A 19,196-nucleotide genomic window follows, 5' to 3' on the forward strand; every position below is an offset into this window, starting at 1 on the left:
GTCCTCTCCAAAAAGGGAGGAAAAGGGTTCTCGAAATAGTCGATCTGTACAAGATGACAAAAAATCCTCGAGCCGGGCCGAACACAGTAGGTCGGGGAAGAGTTCGGCCAACGCCGTTGAATTCAACATGCCAATCCATAAGCTATTCTACGAGATCAGGGATCAACCATTTATAGTTCGGCCTCCAAAAATGTCAGGGGATCCAGATCGAAGGGATAAAAAGAGGTATTGTGCATTCCATAGGGATGTTGGGCACATGACAGGAGAGTGTAACAATCTGCGTGAACACCTTGAGGAGTTAGCCAGACAAGGGAAGCTAGCAAAGTATGTGAAGAACAAGGCAAAAGATGGCAATAAGACTCGGGATAATGTCGGGAGATCTGCTGCATGCAGGGGGCAAGATGATAATGATGAACCAAAGGGTACAATCAATGTGATTACATTGGAAAGGCAGGGACACGTGGTCTCTGTGAATAACACGATTGCTCAAACGAAGATGGCCGAGGGCCAAGAAGCAAAGAAAAGAAGAACCGGAATAGACATAACCTTCTCAGATAGGGACTTAGCCGGGTTGGACCCAGCACACAATGATGCTCTTAAGATCACTATAAGGGTATGTTTTTATGATGTTAAACGAGTTCTTATTGATCAAGGAAGTGCTGTCAATATCATGTACTACCCAATGTTTGAGAAATTGGGATTGAGTCAGGCCGATCTCGTTCCTGAAACGGCATGCTTGGTTGGATTTAATGGTAGTCAGGTTTATCCTTTGGGAAGGATTCGAACAAGGGTTCGTTTGGGACCAAAGACTCTGGACATGGAGTTCTTGGTTGTACAGGGGAGAACGGCTAATAACGCCATTCTAGGAAGACCTTGGCTTCATGCCATGGAAGCCGTGCCATCAACTTATCACCAGACTCTCCGGTTTCCTTATAACGGCAATATGTATGATGTGAAGGGAGATCGGCCAGAATGGAATAGTGTGGTAGCTAGTCCTCGAACAACAAAGGAGACTCATCAGATAGGCACCTTTGTTGAAGAGACATTAGTCGAGCCTGAACCGGGACTGGATCCGGAAAAGAAGTCGATTGAGCAACTCGAAAAAATCCAGATTGACGGGTCAAATATTGACAAGTATTTTCTCATTGGCAAGAATTTACCAGTAGCAGAAAGAGAGTCTCTCCTCGGACTGTTAATGAGAAATATTGGAGTCTTTGCTTGGACTCCTCAAGAAATGCCGGGAGTCGATCGGAAGGTCGCGAGCCACAGATTGAACATCCGACCTGACTCGAAGCCGGTCATCCAGAAGGCTAGGAGATCGGCCTTGGCTCATGCCGAAGCTGTGGTAAAGGAAGTAGAGAAATTGACTGAAGTAGGAGCCATACGAGAGGCGAGAATGACAATGTCTTGGCTGTCAGCTTAGATCTCTTAGAAGAGAAAAGAGAGCAAGCGGCATTGAAATTAGCTTCATACCAACATGAGTTGGCAAAGGTACATGATAGAAAGGTGAGGGCAAGGAATTTTCATCCAGGAGATCTTGTTCTCAGGAAAGTGTTGGGCAGCACCAAGAATCCCCAGGATGGAAAATTGGGGGCAAATTGGGAAGGCCCGTACAAGATAGTTTCCATTAGTGGACCTGGAGCATACAAGATCGAAGATTTGGCAGGCAAGACAGTCCAGAGGTCTTGGAATGCTGCAAACCTTAGGAAATTTTATGCTTAGAGTTTTTCAATTCTTGCTGTAATAAATAGAGGTGCCCAGTCGGTATATCTATCTTCTTTCAATTAAACCATCATCAATAAAAGCACAAGTTTAGATCCATAATTGTGTGATCACTTTGAAATTTATTTTTTGATAAAAAACACAAGGGGTTCCTCACCGAGGTTTGGACAGAACGGCCAAGGCCAATAGTCCAAAAAAGTCCATGGGACTTCCCAAGTAACTTGGGTTTGATAAAAAAGCCAAGGGGTTCCTCACCGAGGTTTGGACAGAACGGCCAAGGCCAATAGTCCAAAAAAGTCCATGGGACTTCCCAAGTAACTTGGGTTTGATAAAAAAGCCAAGGGGTTCCTCACCGAGGTTTGGACAGAACGGCCAAGGCCAATAGTCCAAAAAAGTCCATGGGACTTCCCAAGTAACTTGGGTTTGATAAAAAACCCAAGGGGTTCCTCACCGAGGTTTGGACAGAACGGCCAAGGCCAATAGTCCAAAAAAGTCCATGGGACTTCCCAAGTAACTTGGGTTTGATAAAAAACCCAAGGGGTTCCTCACCGAGGTTTGGACAGAACGGCCAAGGCCAATAGTCCAAAAAAGTCCATGGGACTTCCCAAGTAAATTGGGTTTGATGAAAAACCCAAGGGGTTCCTCACCGAGGTTTGGACAGAACGGCCAAGGCCAATAGTCCAAAAAAGTCCATGGGACTTCCCAAGTAAATTGGGTTTGATGAAAAACCCAAGGGGTTCCTCACCGAGGTTTGGACAGAACGGCCAAGGCCAATAGTCCAAAAAAGTCCATGGGACTTCCCAAGTAACTTGGGTTAAAAAAAATAATAAAAAAAAATTTTCAGCTAGGCCAAGTCTCGAGAAAGGCCAAAGCTACAGTCAAGCCAAGACTAGAGAAAGGCCAAAGCTTCAGCTAGGCCCGAGTCTCGAGAAAGGCCAAAGTCGAGAAAGGCCAAAGCTTCAGTCAGGCCAAGACTCGAGAAAGGCCAAAGCTTCAGCTAGGCCAAGTCTCGAGAGAGGCCAAAGCTTCAGTCAGGCCAAGTCTCGAGAAAGGTCAAAGCTTCAGCTAGGCTGAGTCTCGAGAAAGGCCAAAGTCGAGAAAGGCCAAAGCTTCAGCTAGGCCGAGTCTCGAGAAATGCCAAAGCTTCAGTCAGGCCGAGTCTCGAGAAAGGCCAAAGCTTCAGCTAGGCCGAGCCATGAGATAGGCTAATCAGCTCGTTCGAGTCCGTAGCTGGGCTAAGCCCTCGGATTGGCCAAAAAGTAATGGACAAAATAAAAAGAAAATCTCCCAACATGCTAAAGGAATAAAAGGAAAGTGGAGTGCACAACTCTTTACTAAGTAAGAGAAGTTAGTACATGAAATTGGTGCATAAAATCCATACTAATATCCTGAATATATGAAAAGACAAATTGAAATAGCAAGGTTACGGGGTCAACATTGTTCTCAGCCCAACCAATCATAAATCAAGAATCAATGTCCTGTGAATCAGGAGCAGAACTCGGCTCCATGCTACCCTCTGTTAAGCTATCCTGTCCGACCCTCTCCGAGGCTAAGGAATCATCGTCAACATCAACATGGATGGCTTCGGAAGGAACTCCAGCAGCAACCTGAGAAGCCTCAATTGTAGGAGTGGGATTGGCATCAAGAGGGAAATAATCCAGTATACTTTCCTTAGCTCCATCGGCGGCAGGGAACTTGATACTGTCTTGACGCCAAAAAGGAGAGTCTCTTGGGATACCAATCTCCACTAAGGCCTCACATCGTCCCATGAGGTAAGCGGTGTTCCCTTGATCTTTCAAAAACTATGTGTACTCAATAAAGGCATCATTGGAGGCTTTGTCAGCAGCAGCCTTCTCACGAGACAGAACGACAGATAATGTCTCATCCAAGCTGGCCTGAAGTTTTCGCTTATCTTCTTCCAGGCCGGCGATAATGGATTGGGATGCCTCCAACTCAGATATCTTATCTGAGGTCTCAGCTTGGGAAATGGTCAGATCAGCCATCAGAGCAGCCATGTCAGTTTTCACACTGTCATAGCTTTTGAGAGTTCGTGCATGCCGTTCACACTCAACCTCGTACCTCCTCTGGTATTCATGAAGAAACTGGGCACCCAGCAAGATAGAGGCTCTCATTACTACAACTGTAAAAAAAAACTAGAAGGAGTAAGAACTTCAAGTTACCTGCATATAGTATCGGGACGAGTTCTCCTTGAGGTCAGCCCCGGAAAGAAGTTCCAGCCGACTCTGGTCTGTTGGAAGGGTAGTAAGTGACAGAAGGGCATGACCGACCCCGGGGTCCCTCATTGAACAGTTCTTGGAAACTGGATGACCACCAATCCTTGGAGTTAGCACCAGGTCATTAATCCCTGGCAGGTTGGGAGAAATTGACTTTTTCCGAGTCTCTTTACCATGACGTGTGGAAAGGTCTTTCCCACGCCTGGATAATGAAGTGGTATCGTCATCCCTAAGCCTCTTTCCCGAACGGGCCGGTGGGGGAGGAGGAAGTGCAACCGGTGGAGGTGCAACGGAGGACGATCCACCATCTCGCCGAGCCTCAGGAGTAGGTCTAGTGAAAAGTGAAGTCAAAGGCCTGGGCATGTCTTCTAATGGCACCGGAGGAAAGTCTGTAAAAAAAAGGCAGCAAAAACAAGAATTAATCTAAAGGCGAAGATTAAAGAGTACAACACTTTATCAAACAGCTGAAGAACATACTATCGTAATCCAAAGTAAAGTCATAATCAGGAAGATCGATATTGCCAGACTCAACATCCAGATTATCTAAGTCCAAGATAGAACTCCCCAGTCCAATTGAACCAAGTGACTGGTCTAGTTCGTTCGAGGAGTTTGAGACAATATGGATTAGCCCATCCTCAGGATTAAACGTTCTAAAAAATTCTATTATTGTCGCCTTAGAAGTCTCTGGAGGACTAGCAGAATCTGGCGACACGGTCGGTCTATACCCAAGCACATATGGTGCAGAACGACCGAATGGGGTAATCCCAGTAGGCCCGAAATGCCTGCAAAACTCATCAAAGGCCGAACAGTCTCCCCGAGCCCTAATATCTCGAAAGGTAGGGGTGAGACCTGAAATAAAAACTCTTGGTTAGCTTATAAAAAATAATAATAAATAAATAAATTCATTTACAAAAAACATATACACATAGCTTGAAGTGAGAATTAACCTGGCAAACCATTGACTCGAGGAACCACATGCGAACTGTTCTCAACATTAGTACCGAATTCCCAACTGGGTCCTCTAATCAAGAAGAACTCATCCTCACTATGCCTAGCGGTGGAGGGAAGACAGTGGATGAGGTGTTGATCTTTGTCTCTCGGGAAAAGATGAAATTTGTCTTGCCATCCGCAACAACGTTTGATAATATACGCTCTTTCAAGATCAGCCGGTCTCACACCAAATCCATAAACTCTATTAAGAATGTCCACACCGTTGACGATTCTATAAAAATTGGAATTGAGTTGATGGGGAGCAAGGCCATAAAGGGATAGAGTTTCTCGAAAGAACTCTGAAAGTGGAAATCGAAGGCCGCCTTCGACTACGGCGACTATGGGAAACTTAACCCATCCAGGAGGAGGCTCACCCTCTGGGGCAATTCCGAGTTCACAATCAACAGGAAAACCGTAACTACTTGCCCATCTACGGAGTTCCACTAAGTTCCTAACAAAACTAGCATATTTACCCATAGGATGCGAAACCTAAAAATCAACCAAAAAAAAGTGAGGGACGAAACACTTACTGTGAAAAGTTTGATCCGAAAGAAAACCCAGCAATCAGAAGCTTAATGCAAAAACCAGATGAAATCCATAAAGATGGAGTCTAACCTTGCAATTTAAAGAGATCTCGCGTAACAATCGGAATGAACGAAAGTCTAGATGAAGTCCGGCTTGAGTAATTGTCCGCGCACGGTTGAACCCACAGGGAGTTTCGCTGGACAGATTGAAGCTGCGTGGGAGTGCAGCAGGTCTGCACGGCTGATTTGGCGAACCTAGCCAATAGTGCTCGGCCCGACTGGCCGGGCTGGAGCTCGACGGATCTGGCAGAGAAGAAGCTCGGCCGATCTGGCTGGTCTGCGAGCTGCGCCAATCTGGCCGAACTGAAAGGCCGAGCTGGGTGTCGGGGTGCTGGCCGAACTGGAGGAGGCCGAGCTGGAGAAGCAAGCTGGCAGGTCTGGCCGAACTAGGGGGAGGCCGAGCTGGAGATGCTAACTGGCTGATCCGGCTGAGCTGGGAATGGCTGTGTTGGCCGATCTGGCAAGTAGATCGAGCTGATGCTGCGTGCGGGCCGATCTGATCGGTCTGGCTCGTCTGGCCGGTCTAGATTCTGTCCGATCTAATTGCTTGTCGGACTGGGCACTCGGTTTGGCCTTGTTGGCCGGTTAGGAGGCCTACTCAAGCCGGAGTATTGGGTCTGGCTGGAGTGGGGCAGATTTGAATGCTCAGCCGGCCTGATTTGGCCGGTTCGGGTGTCCAGTCAAACTTAGGTTCTTGGCCGATCTTGATGTCGAGTTTCTCTCTAACTATTCTCTCTTTTAACTTAAGAGAGCTGTAAAAAAGTAGGACATACTAGTGAAAGAGATTTATAGTCAAAAAGGGTATGGTTAATACCCAACAAATAAATCAAACTCACAAGTATGGGTAACATCTACTCCTAGTCAATTGAAAATCTCTCAGCAAAGCCCGGTTCAGATATCTCGGAACAGGCCTTTGGGGGGCAAATGTGAGGAATATTCCGACGAGACACGTGGCAAAATATTATTAATTATTATTCTCTATATTAAATCATGTTATTATTAACAAGTTTAAGATATCAGGAGTTGTTTCCCAATTAAATTAAACAACTTACTGATTGAAGGAAACTCCTACAATTACTCTGGCAGAGTTATACATGAAGTAAATCTCTTCCACTATAAAAGGAGGTAAATTGTTGCGTATTGTTTTTGAAGCTCTAATTGTGATTACACTAGCTGGATTATCTTGGAAGCTAACTTGAGCGTCGGAGTGTCTGCGGTCAAACAACGACCGTCGGGCTCACTGACAATCTTTGTTTTCAGGATTCAGGTGACCATATCACGAAGGAGCATCCGTTGAACGTGGTGATCAGATTTTGTTCACTACACATACCAAACAATCTATTAATACAACTGCATATATAGTTAAAAACAGTGGACTTAATTAGCGGGTTTTATTAGTAGTGTGCTTTAATAACAACCACTTTATTCCTCTTGATAGAGTTCGATAACTTTAAGAGTTAAAACTAAATCCTTCTAATAACTATATAATATGTATTGTTAATATAAAAATTATAATTCTTAATTAATATACGAATATACAAGAAAACAAATATTGATTGATACACACTCGTACATAATGATAGATGATAAATGATTTATACTCAATGAAAAATCGTCTAGCACAACTTAAATAATTATTTTTATTATCTTGAATATTTTAATATTTTAATATTTTAATTTGTGATGTGTAATTTAATAACTATCTAAATATATTATTTAATTGAATGACTATATAAATATTTACGTATTTGCAATAAATAGTCTTAAAAAAATTCCTCAGTCCGTTACTAATGAAGTCCCCTTAATTTACTTTCTAAATCCCCCACTGGAAATGTCATGATGTAAAATGCCATTGTTCCATAACTAGCAACACAAGTACAAGACCACAACCTCAATGTTTTGTACAAGTTAATTTGTTTCAGAGTTTGCATGATTATGGTTGGTGGCCCCTCAAACCAATTAATGTGCTGCTTTTTATATATGGTCCGAATTATTTTTTGTTTCTCTCTTCAATTCCTAATTATTTGTTTTAGCTTTCACATTTTCATCAAAAATATATCACAATCCCAACTAACAAACATATCAAATGTAGAACAATATGCAAAATTTTAGTTAAAAAGAGCCGATAAAGGAGTCATATATATTGTACATGAATACACACGAGTCGACCTGCAATAGAAGTCGCTGGAGTGGTCATCACTAATGTCAAGTCCGTTTACCAAATTCAAAAGATTGTGTGACCCATACTGATAAACACAGTCCGTTATATTAACCCAGCGACTTCCTAGCTAATCTTATTGCTTGTTGTTCGCTAACTTTCGTTGCAGTACAAAATTCACGGGCTGAGAAATATTTAAAAGATTCCATGTTAACTTCGTTAGTTCTATGGCATACCTGCTATCCACTTTTTACGTACCTTCCATCTTTTCTTGCCCATTTTGTCTACTTAACTTGAGGAATAACACTGTCACACAGGGTACATTATTATTTCTTCATCTAGTTCGTTAAGTATATCTGACATCAGATTCTTTGCATTCTAATTAGGGAAAAGGACAATACAATCTCGTGTGTCAACCACTATAACACCGTAACCACAGAATTCAAATATAGATATATAGATAGATAGATGCACCCTTATCTAGTTCATCCTGGTTTGAAGAAAAAAAAGCAGCACAGAATTCAAATATAAATGTTAACTCTAATCGGACAGTCTTCAATACTGGTGCACATCAAAGCAGTGATCTTACTACCCTGAATAGTTCCTGCTCCCAGTTTTTCTCAGTATAGGGTGTATTTGTCGCTACGATCAGTTTTTTGATCACTACAATAAACCCTAAAAGCGACTATAGCAAAGACAGAACCTTAAAGAAAAGTTTTAACATCTAATTTAACAGTGTCACTGTAAATAATTTCCTATTGACATCTATATTATCAATAAGCATATTGGACTGTTTTTGTTTTTTTTTTTTTGTTTCCCTGACAAACTCTCCTCTCTCCATGAATAGGCCCAACAAATACAACAATGGGCCATATGAGAAAAATGAGCAAAGGCAATTCCAGCCAAAATGCCAGGAAACCAATATTCTAGCCCATCAAAAGCGATGATAGTATTTCTCCCATGGTCTTTTCCGATGCGTCACCACCCTCATTATCTGCCTCCACGCCACATTCAAGTACTGCAGCATCTAAAGTTAACTTCCTCTTTGCGATCTCATATACATTCTCGTCAACTGTACCCTTTGTCACCAGCCTATCAAACAATGAGTAGAGTGAAACCGTAAGTTCATAAACTATCGTGCAACATTCTAAAACACAAGGCAGAAAAAATGGTTAAAATTTATGAGAGAGGAGACGTTGGAAAGAAAATGTAATTTTTTTAAATATTTTTCTGGCAAGAGGGCAAGCATGAAGCACCTGTATATGGTGACAGGCTTTGTTTGGCCAATGCGATGACAACGGTCTTCAGCCTGTCGGTCAATCTGGGGGTTGAAATCCATGTCGTGTATAACCACAGTATCAGCTCCAGTCAAGTTCAAACCCTGCCCTCCAGCTCTTGTTGACAGCAAGCAGGCAAATATAGAAGTGTCATTATTGAAAGCATCAACTATGGTCTGCCTCTCTGTCACCTGTGTACTGTCAAACGAAGAGACATGTCCAATATTTTAAACTACATGCAATGCACAATAAAAAAATAAACAATGATTGTCAATCAAGTAAACAAGCTATCACTTAACTTGATATGCACAAGCCTCTTAAACATAAAAACAGGAACCATGCATAGCAAAAGACAATGTCTAGAATAAATAATTAAAACATGGCATACCTTCCATCAAGTCTTCTATATGTAAGCCCCATCACATCTAAAGTCCACTCCAAGATATCCAGCATTGACGTCCACTGACTGAAAATCAGAACCCGATGCCCTTGTTTTCTTAGTGAAGGGAGAAGTTCAGCTAATGCCTGCAACATAAATGAACAGTCAACCCATATTGCAGAATAAAAAATGCAGCCTAATAAATATACCATTTGCATAAGAAGCTTTTAATTCAGTCTCAATAAAATGATACATACCCGGCATTTTGCTGAAAGCATAACATGTTTGTCAGAAAGAATTCCTTTTTTATCTGTGACTCCATATTGAAGCAAAAGCTGCAACAGATTACAAAAATATTTTAAGCAAAATGAATAAAAGAATTATGATAAAATTTATTAGGCCATGCATGTTCCTAAAATAACAACTGGATTCCTTTTAAACATAAACCTAGGCTGGACCTTAGTCATCAGGTAAAAAATAATAGAGAAGCGTAACTACAATTTAATAGAATAGCAGTAACAAGCATATGAAATCATATGGTTTCATTACAATCATTACATGCTAGTTAGCACATGGTACAATTAACAATGGTAAAGGTAAACAACTCTTGTGCACAAGGCTCCCGTTGCATGACAGACATGATGTACACAAGCCATACACCACATAATATGTTGATAGGCTGTTTCCAGAAATCAAACCTGTGAACTCTAGGTTGCACCCCTGCAACTCTACAACTAGGCCATATATAATTAAAATTATGCCTCAACATGTCAGAAGATACATGACTGCCATTTCAAAAGTAAAATAATTACCCGGTGGATGGAGAAGTCGTTGTAACTCTTAAGTTCCTCAATGACTCTATCTAAAGTACATTCGAAGCCAAATGCACCAACTGGATGCAACTTTTTAGCAAAACGAATAGCATCGTTATCACTGTAAATTCTCCTAACCAATAATGGATGATTTGCAATCTGAATTGAACAAAAAAGAACAGGTAAAGAATTAACAAACTAGAATCAGAAAACTGGACCCGACTCACAGAAAAGACTCCAGAAAATATGAAGCACCTTACGAAACTGGACAAAATAGTTTGATATCTGACGCCTTGGAAGGACCCTAACAATATCATTCAAATCAACCTCTGAAAGCTTAGCCATACGAGCACGTGAAGCAGCACGATAGTCCTCTATGGATTCTTTATAAGCATATTCTTGTTCCTTTTCCATCAAAACATACTCAACCTATGCAAAGAATATTCAAATCTTCAAGGACCATAACACAAAAAGAACAAGTGAAATGGAAAGGGAGATTCTTATTACAGCCCCCAAAGAAGTCATTATTAAGTTCACAATGACATACCCGCTGTATCTTGGGGGAAAGTTGCTGCATTACATCGGATTTTAAACGCCTCAAGATGAATGGTCCCAAAATGGACTTCATGCGACCAATCAAGTCTCTGTCTTCTGAATTCAAAAGTTTTTTCAAGTCTATATCCTCCGTAGCAAAAAGATCTGGCATCATAAACTCCAACAATGACCACAGCTCCTGCAATAATTAGAAAAGAACCAGCAGAATACAAGTAGGTGAGAGACAGCACAACTTTGAATGATATCAAATCCTAAAAGGGGTATGCTAAAAATTTTAGATGTTACTAAATTGTTGAACAAATATTAATTCGTAAACCATAAGCCCGCTGCAAGAACATAAGCATGAAGTGCTTTTCACAATACAGCCCAATCCATTCAACAAACTAAAAGTATTATATTCTGACTTGCATCCATAATAATTACAAGCAAAGCATAGGAAAATAATTCCTTATGCCACCACAACTTCAAAAGCTAACAAATCATTAAAAAAAAGAGGTGATTCCTAATAATATTGGATGCTACTTAATTGTCAAAGAAAGCTTAATCTGGAAACCAAAAAGCTAGCCACTAGACCCAAAACATGTTCATATTGCAGGAAACATCATATGATACCACACAACAATACTTACGCTACAAGCACAATGCTAATCAGAAAACCAAACATGAAGCATCTCACTTGTATTAGACATCTCTAAGATAGTAAGACATTGGCGCCATCAATAAAAAGAAGCCACAAAAGTCTATCTACAAATATGTGATTGAGCAAACTTGGGTACTATACATGAGTTATTGTGCTGGCTAGAGTACCATACATTGCTTTTTACTAAAGACAGTTATGAAATGGATGGAAATCCCTATGGACGTTCTAGTTAAATTAACATTTTCCAGTGAAAAATCACATTCACCAACTAATTTTAGTTGCAATATGATAATTTCGCAAGTCATAGAACTTACCATACATAGAAGTGCAATGAAAGCAACTATTACTTCTTCAATCATTCAGCAAAAGAATTTCTATGTCGGCCATTTAACAAAATAAAAAAGAATTACGAAAGGAAAACCCATGAATCGTACACGCAAATCATTTTGTAGTGGTGTGCCAGTGAGCATTAACCGCTGATTCGCATTTCGAGCAACAGACATCAGGTTTTTCCACCTATAGCTGTTTTTATCCTTTAAAGCATGGGCCTCATCCATCAACACACAGCTCCATCGCCAACGCTTCAGAATTTTACGGTCCTCTTTCTGCTGTAAACTGCAAATGCAATCGATTAAAAACTTAAAATCAGCATGAAACAAATATGCTATAACATTCAATTCACAATAACAAACCTGTGTCGTTCAAATAGTGAATAGCACACAAGAAGCACATTGAATGGAGGTGGTAATCCAGCCTTAGCTAAAGAGCTCAACTCCCTTTGATAGGCTGATCGTCTGGCCCCATGATACTGGAGTACCGAAAATGATGGGCACCACTTTTTAAGCTCTCTTTCCCAGTTTTCCAGAAGGGAGGCAGGACATACAATCAAATGTGGCCCAGGATCATTGTTCAAATGATTCAGCAAGGTTAAATATGTAATAGCCTGTTGAACGGTCAATGCAAAGTAAGGGGGAAAACTCTGTGACAGGACTTATTGACACGAGAAAAGGGAGTTCCAAGTACCTGAATGGTTTTCCCAAGTCCCATCTCATCTGCCAATATAGCTGCATTAGATCCAGATGCTAGTTAGTAACACCTTTAGGATAGATCCAGGGTTAAAATTTCCAGAACATAATAAATAAAGCAGTAAGTCATTGCCTAAATATATTCATTTCACATTCTAAAATATCAATAAACATATCTTTTTAGCGCCGTATGCAAAAGTGAAATGTGTAGCATGCTCACAAGATGAAACTAGTGTCCACAGAAAGAATTATTAAATTTGCATATGTCCATCCTGTATCACTTGCCAAAAGAAACGAAAGAGTCCTTTCAGACAAATGGGCGAAAGTTGACGTAGTGGAAAGGTTGTTTCATTAAATTATTCCTACCCTCTACATGTGTTATTATTTTCCAGTATCTCATCTATTTAAATATGCTCTTCAACTCAAACATGTTAGTATGTTACCTACAAGCAAAAACTACTGTGTAGGTAAAAACTACTCTAAATACTTTATATAACAACTTGTTTATATTAACAGCAATTTCATTCGTCATTTGGGATCAAGGCGGTTTATAAATTTTTGAGAAACATATAAATGCCCCAAATATATATGCGTCCAATTATCTATAACATTTTAGTAGAGCACCCCCTTGAACAAGTAGGTACCAACATTTTCAACTTTTGCAAAGGGTAGAAAACTAAATAAGAACGCTATAGATGAACATATGAATAGTTGAGGGAGTCACGAGGGCATGGAAGTGGTACCTCCCCCAACACCTTTTCGATGCAACAAAAGAAGAAAGTTGACACCGACAAGCTGATACGGCTTGAGAACCGGCTGAAAATCTGAATCTTCTGCCCAACATGCTGCATCAATATCATTCTGCAAAAGATGATAAAACTATTCATACACTCCAATCATCCATGAACAAATCAAATTTGCAAAAGCTAGCCATATCAGCAAGTCCTGTCTGGTTGCATATAAAAAAAATTAAAAAGGGTAAAAGAATAGCTTTTAAAAACTCAAATCACAATACAAATCCACAGAATTTACAAATGAAGAACCATCTTGCACTGATTCGACCATTTATCTCGCTTAAGTGTAGACTACTAGAATCTATCAAAATAACAGATACCCTCCATAGTCTGGTTGGAGGAGTTACAGACATAGGGTTCATAAGGTTGGAAAATGTTTCACAGTTTCATTTCTTGGGAAAAAATTTTATTTTCCTAAACAGCAGTTGATTTATCAAACTAAAACTGCTTTGAATTTTTAGTCATACTTTACGTAAACTTTCAAGTTAAACCTAGTCCACATCACGATTTATATCAAACAAATTAAAGGCCATTGACCTTAATTTGAAATTTTGATTTCCAGTACAGAATAGCAAAAAAAGAAAATGTAATGTCTATTCTAAGTAGAAAGCCAAATCCAACCCCCGAGGGTGAACCTTGGTGTGGTTTGGTGTGGTGAAGTTGCTTGTTGCAACCTAGATGTCACAACTGCCAACTTCAAAACACAAAAGCAGACCCGCTGCTGCTATGCAGGATAAAGCTGTGCACCTGCTCCATACCCGCTCCAACAAAACAGCCTTGTGCGTTGGGTGGGACTTTTTTACATTCAATAACTGCTAAATTTGGTCTTCAGTAAACTGTTGGATAAGGTTGTTCGAGGTGCCTTGCTAAAGGATTCCCAAGTGTATGAGAAGGAGAATCAATTGATGGTCTTGCATCTCTTCCTTAAATCTTAATTCAAGATGCCTCCTTTGTTTTGAAGCAAAGTCATGTTTAATGGTCAATTAAGCAGAGTGATTAATTCCCCTTGGAAGTGATTTTGACACACATACTTTGGCCACATTATTGAGATGTAATATTGATTCACTACTAATCCAATATATTGGGAATCCTCTTGCAACCGAGTTCTAAAAAATTAGTATTTCGAATATTAGATCGCATCTTTCTTGAGGACAGAGACACACCCTCATTATTGGCACTCTTTTGAATCTTCCCATCCACTACACATCTCTTTCCATATATACCTCCATCTTCTTATTGGTTATAAAATCTTTTTTAGTTTCATTCAATTCATCTAATCCGCTAAATACTAATAGAATAGTGATTAGTTCTTTTATTTGTTCTTTAAAAAAAAAAAATGGACTTTTTTTGATAACTCTTTTTTTACTTTCTTTTGATTTTGTGAACTTTAAAGAAAACTTTGTTCTTTTTTTTAAAATCCTTATAACTAGAAAACACTTTTTTGTAAACTTTCTAACCTTTTCTTCGAGCTTTTTACAAATGGGTTTAAAATCAAAAAGAGAAGTTCTTCTTTTGGTAGAACCAAAAGGAAATTCAGTTTCCATCCCAAAAACTGTTAAAAAGCAAAAATTCTTTTTTTTCCTTTTCTTCTCTTTCATTGGGCCCTTTTGCTACGACAGTTGAATCTATCTAAAACTGATCCCTTTGAGGGATCTCCATGAAGAAAGAACCTACCACAAGCTCAAACTACCATTATGATTAAGCTTCCTAGATATAGAGGGCGTTTAGACAACAAAAAACTTGCTGTAGAGTGGCTTTTGAAATTTGCACATGAAAACACCAACCTAAAGACAATAACTGTAGTGGCTAAGTAGGGCCTTCATCTTAGGACAGGATCCTTAGGAAGTGGAAATTTGGAAAACAATTTGACAAGACTTGGAAGATTGTTACCCATTCCTTGTGTTTTTATTGAGCAAGAAAAATCAACAATTTTTTGCTTTATTTTTACTGCAAAAGATAAATTTTATTCCAGAGACACAACGATAGTGCCACTCAAAGAAAGATGACAAGGAAGAACAAGAAATACAACTGATAAGAAAAAATAACCAAAAGGACAACAAGGCTACTCTAGATTAAATGCATTTAATAACATTGTTACATTATGAGCCGCAATTTGATCGTGGAAAACCAAATTTATGATTACTATTTGAGAACCAAATTTGCAGCCAGTGATAGAGTTGCAGGGGTGCAATCTAGATATCACATATTCAATTCTTGAAAACATCTCCTCCACATATTATGCGGGGTAAGGTCCTCGTACATTGTACCTCTCCCCGACTCGCTCACTGCGGTAGCCTTGCGCATGGGTGTTGTTTACCACTTTACCTATTTAACAAGATACTACTTTTTACAAACAAGCTATTTGTGGAAGGACATGAAAGTTGAGAAACACAGACCAGTTGTTTAAACTTTAAAGCATTAAAAGTCCAATATTTGGACATGTTCACGAGTATTTGTTAGAGTTCACAAACTCCTTGATACAAGAAGTATTTGCCTCCTAAGTTGATTAATAATTTGTATAATAATACGTTATGAATATTGTATCGTAAATTTTTTGTTTTATCCTGAAACAATAGGCATATCAACTAGAAATTTGTGTTTCCTAATATGTCATGTGAGATATGTTTCAGATATTTAAGTTTTTAATAAATATAGTCAAAACATTAATTTTATCAGATGCTGCAATTTGGTTCCACGTTACATTAATTATAGTCCATTAACATTTACATTGAGCATGGACTCAAAAGGTAAGATTTCGAAAGGAGGGCCTCAAGTTAAGTCTTACAATACAAAAAACATAGAAAGGTGGAAAAAAGTTGACCTGGGAAAGCAAATGGAAGCCAAAAGTTACAATCACCGTTAACTTCTTCACTTTGGAGGCTTCTGGGGTGAGAGTATTAATCATAGACCGATTTACGAAAAGAGAAAGAATAGTCATCAAGAGATACCACCTTTGGAAGAAGGATGATCAAACTGTTCATCAATTTTTTGCATTATGGTTTCCCTAGAAAGTCATGTGGAACACAATGTAGAATCTAATGTGTTCAATGGTCTATGGAAAAAGAGACAAGACTTCATATTTCATTTGCCACGATGAGAAGATCTTCCACTCCAACTATTCTACAGGATCATTTCGCCCAATTAGAAGCGGCAAAAGACGATAACCCTAAACACAAAAAAACCTACCTTTTTAGATATGGTACAAAAAGATCTCAACGAGACAACATCACCAAAAATACCTGGTCAAATTAATCTTTGTCGAAAGTACTTGAGTGGCACTCTCTATGTGCCTCTTCTGATATATAAAATATTTCTCTATTCAAAGAATACTTATAGTAGTTCAATTAATAATTTATGTTTAAATAAAAAAACCCCTCAAGAGTTTGATCTTTTGAGTTACAAATTTTCCTACATACCCTCGTGGATTAAGAGTTTGATCTTCCCCTAAAAATGCAGCAATCATAGAATCAAGTTTGGAGTCCGGTTAATAAACTTATTGCGATTTTTACATACTTCTATGAATTAGAATAAATTGTTAGGTCAAACTCCCAATAGGTAAGACAAATGCTCTAACGCACCTCCACCCAGTCCCCTTTCTCTTCTCTTCATCTCATTTTCAGATTTCCTTTCAACCCTTAAAGCAATTAATAAAACGTTAAAGTAACATATTCCATAGCAAAAATGAAAAAGGCTCTAGAGATTCGGCTTTTTTATTTTTTAATATGAGATAAGAAAAAGCTACTCAATTCACAACTTCATAAAGGTAATTGACCACTCAAATAAACAAATCCACCACAGGAAAAACTTATTTCCATCCTTCTTGTCAGATACCATCAATCAAATAAATGAATTTCACATACATAGTTACCCTGATGCAATATTGAAAACTTCGTTGCAAGCTGCCCATGAACTCTCAAATTCATTGCACTTAACATTCAAACAGGCTCAATGCAAACGTTAGCATAGACAAAAAGAGTTCCAGGTAGAGCAGAAAAACAATGGCTGAGTCAATTAACTAAAATTGATCTACACTCACCGTAGCATTAACATTGTATTAAACTAATGATAATGATAAACTGTAATCATTCATTCATTTTCCCAGCAACCACATAAAAGCATGCAAAAGACAGAAAAGCACCGACCTGAGTTACAATCCTGACAGTGGAAGCTTCCACCTCCGAATACCGGTCGCACGAAGTGGCAGCAGTGCCATAAAGCTCTCTCTTGAGCTCCTCCGATATCTTGGCACACTTATGTAGAGCCCTCCCGACCAAATCATCCTCCTCCACATTTTCCTCCTCGAATTCCTCTTCACTGGTTGACTTTATGTCGTAAACCTCAGCAAAATCCCCGTCGCTATCCTGATCGTCGTCCACCACGAAGCGCCGGCCACGGGTGTTCCCGGCCAGCCTCGCCTCCGGCTCCTCGGCGTCCTCGTCCTCGAGATTCTCCTCCAAATTATCCATGGACGTGCCTCCAGTGATTTCGACGCAATCGTCATCTGAATATGGATCGGGATTGTTTCGGGAATTGAAAGCGAAAGATTCTATAGGAGGGGGTTTCGGTACTGTTGCTTGCGAAGACGATGTCGTTTTGAGGACGCGAGAGGACTGAAATTGGTGGTTGTCCCACTCGTCGTCGGAGATTTCAAGGTCTTCGAAGGCGCGCTTCATTTCTTGCCTAGATGAAACAATAGCGAGGAGAATAGTAATTATGTAAGAAAGAGAGGCAGGTGAGACGAATCCTAGTTTGGTAGTCTGAGTTAAGAGAGAGAAGCAGCGCCATTGGGGAGGAGGACTGGAAAAAGGAAGAAAAAGGCAAAAGAAAAGGCGGTCAAACTCAAAGCTTGCTATGGAGTCTCGGGTCGTTCAAGAGTGGGGTAAATGCTACGGTGCCACCAAAAATTACCCTAAATTTGTGAGGATGGAAGGGCTACAATTCCAACTCTAATTTTTCTTAAAATCATGTAAAATCGTGATTTTTTTTTAAAATGACGTATTAAAATTTAAGAGTTATTAAAAATTAATATTTTTAATTTTAGGGTTTATGGATTAATTTTTAGTATTTAGAATTTAATATTTAGATTTTTTTCTCAAAATATACTTATATTCTAACATTATGAACATCAAAATACTCAATCACATATTTTAATTCATGATTTAACATGGTTTTGGGAAGAATTGAAATCGAAATCGAAATTGAAATCGAAATCGAAATCGAAATTGGAGCCCCTCCTATCCCAAATTTGTGTGGCATGTGAATAGCCATTGATTATTAACACACATGTAGAGTACACTCAACATCCAATGTTTTACATTGATTAGGGGAAAAATAAAGTCATATTTTAGGGTCCCAGGCCAACACTTCACTTTGATTGAGGGTAAAGATAAACGATGTTATATTTTAGGGTTTCAAGCATTATTCTTTGAAAATTCTTATATATTTTACTTACTGAATTGAGGTAATAAATTCTTAAATGTCACCAAATTAGATAGTTAATTCTAATAAATTATTTTGTACAATTAATTAACTTAATCATTATTTATTTGTTGATGAATCATTTTTTTTTAAATTATTAATGTCGTTAATAGCGCTAATATATATTACACTTTGATACCAAATGTGATGTTATTTTGTCAAGTTACACGACAAACTCAATAACTCCACAACAATCATATCTCGTAAAGTGGTCATCACAATATATTCATTGAAATCAGAAGGCTCCCAAGGTCGACCCCATTGGCACAGTTGTTGTCACTTGTAATGATGATAGGTTCATCACTATATGCCCTAAAATATGCATCTTTGATTACGTGCATTCGTTTGAAATTGTGCAACACCATATACATAACTACAATCTTCATTTGAATAATCAAACTTGGGGGTTAAAAGCTACAGGACTGATATCGAGCGATTCATGGTTGATTAGACATATTTAGAGTTTGTTTCAAAGTATTAAATTACTTACAAATGAATCTGGATCGAATGAGAAAGATTTTAACTAAGGAAAAAAAAGTTTTCGAAAT

The 19,196-nt window shown here is 39.0% G+C and overlaps 1 protein-coding gene across 1 annotated transcript; it reads right to left on the minus strand.

Moving 5' to 3' along the window:
• Positions 1-8,273: 8,273 nt before the first annotated feature.
• On the minus strand, positions 8,274-17,843 carry LOC120013351 (protein CHROMATIN REMODELING 19). Its single transcript, XM_038865130.1, has 13 exons — positions 17,313-17,843; positions 13,120-13,237; positions 12,375-12,415; positions 12,044-12,294; positions 11,786-11,966; positions 10,704-10,889; positions 10,412-10,585; positions 10,157-10,315; positions 9,602-9,679; positions 9,354-9,490; positions 8,945-9,163; positions 8,596-8,780; positions 8,274-8,552 (listed from the first exon to the last, which is right to left on the minus strand). Exons 1-12 carry the CDS (start codon positions 17,841-17,843, stop codon positions 8,615-8,617), a joined length of 2,241 nt encoding a protein of 746 aa, XP_038721058.1. The 3' UTR covers positions 8,274-8,552; positions 8,596-8,614.
• Between the last annotated feature and the right edge of the window lie 1,353 nt (positions 17,844-19,196).

This window comes from Tripterygium wilfordii, chromosome 13 (assembly GCF_013401445.1).
Source record: "Tripterygium wilfordii isolate XIE 37 chromosome 13, ASM1340144v1, whole genome shotgun sequence".
In the NCBI taxonomy this organism is placed as follows: domain Eukaryota; kingdom Viridiplantae; phylum Streptophyta; class Magnoliopsida; order Celastrales; family Celastraceae; genus Tripterygium; species Tripterygium wilfordii.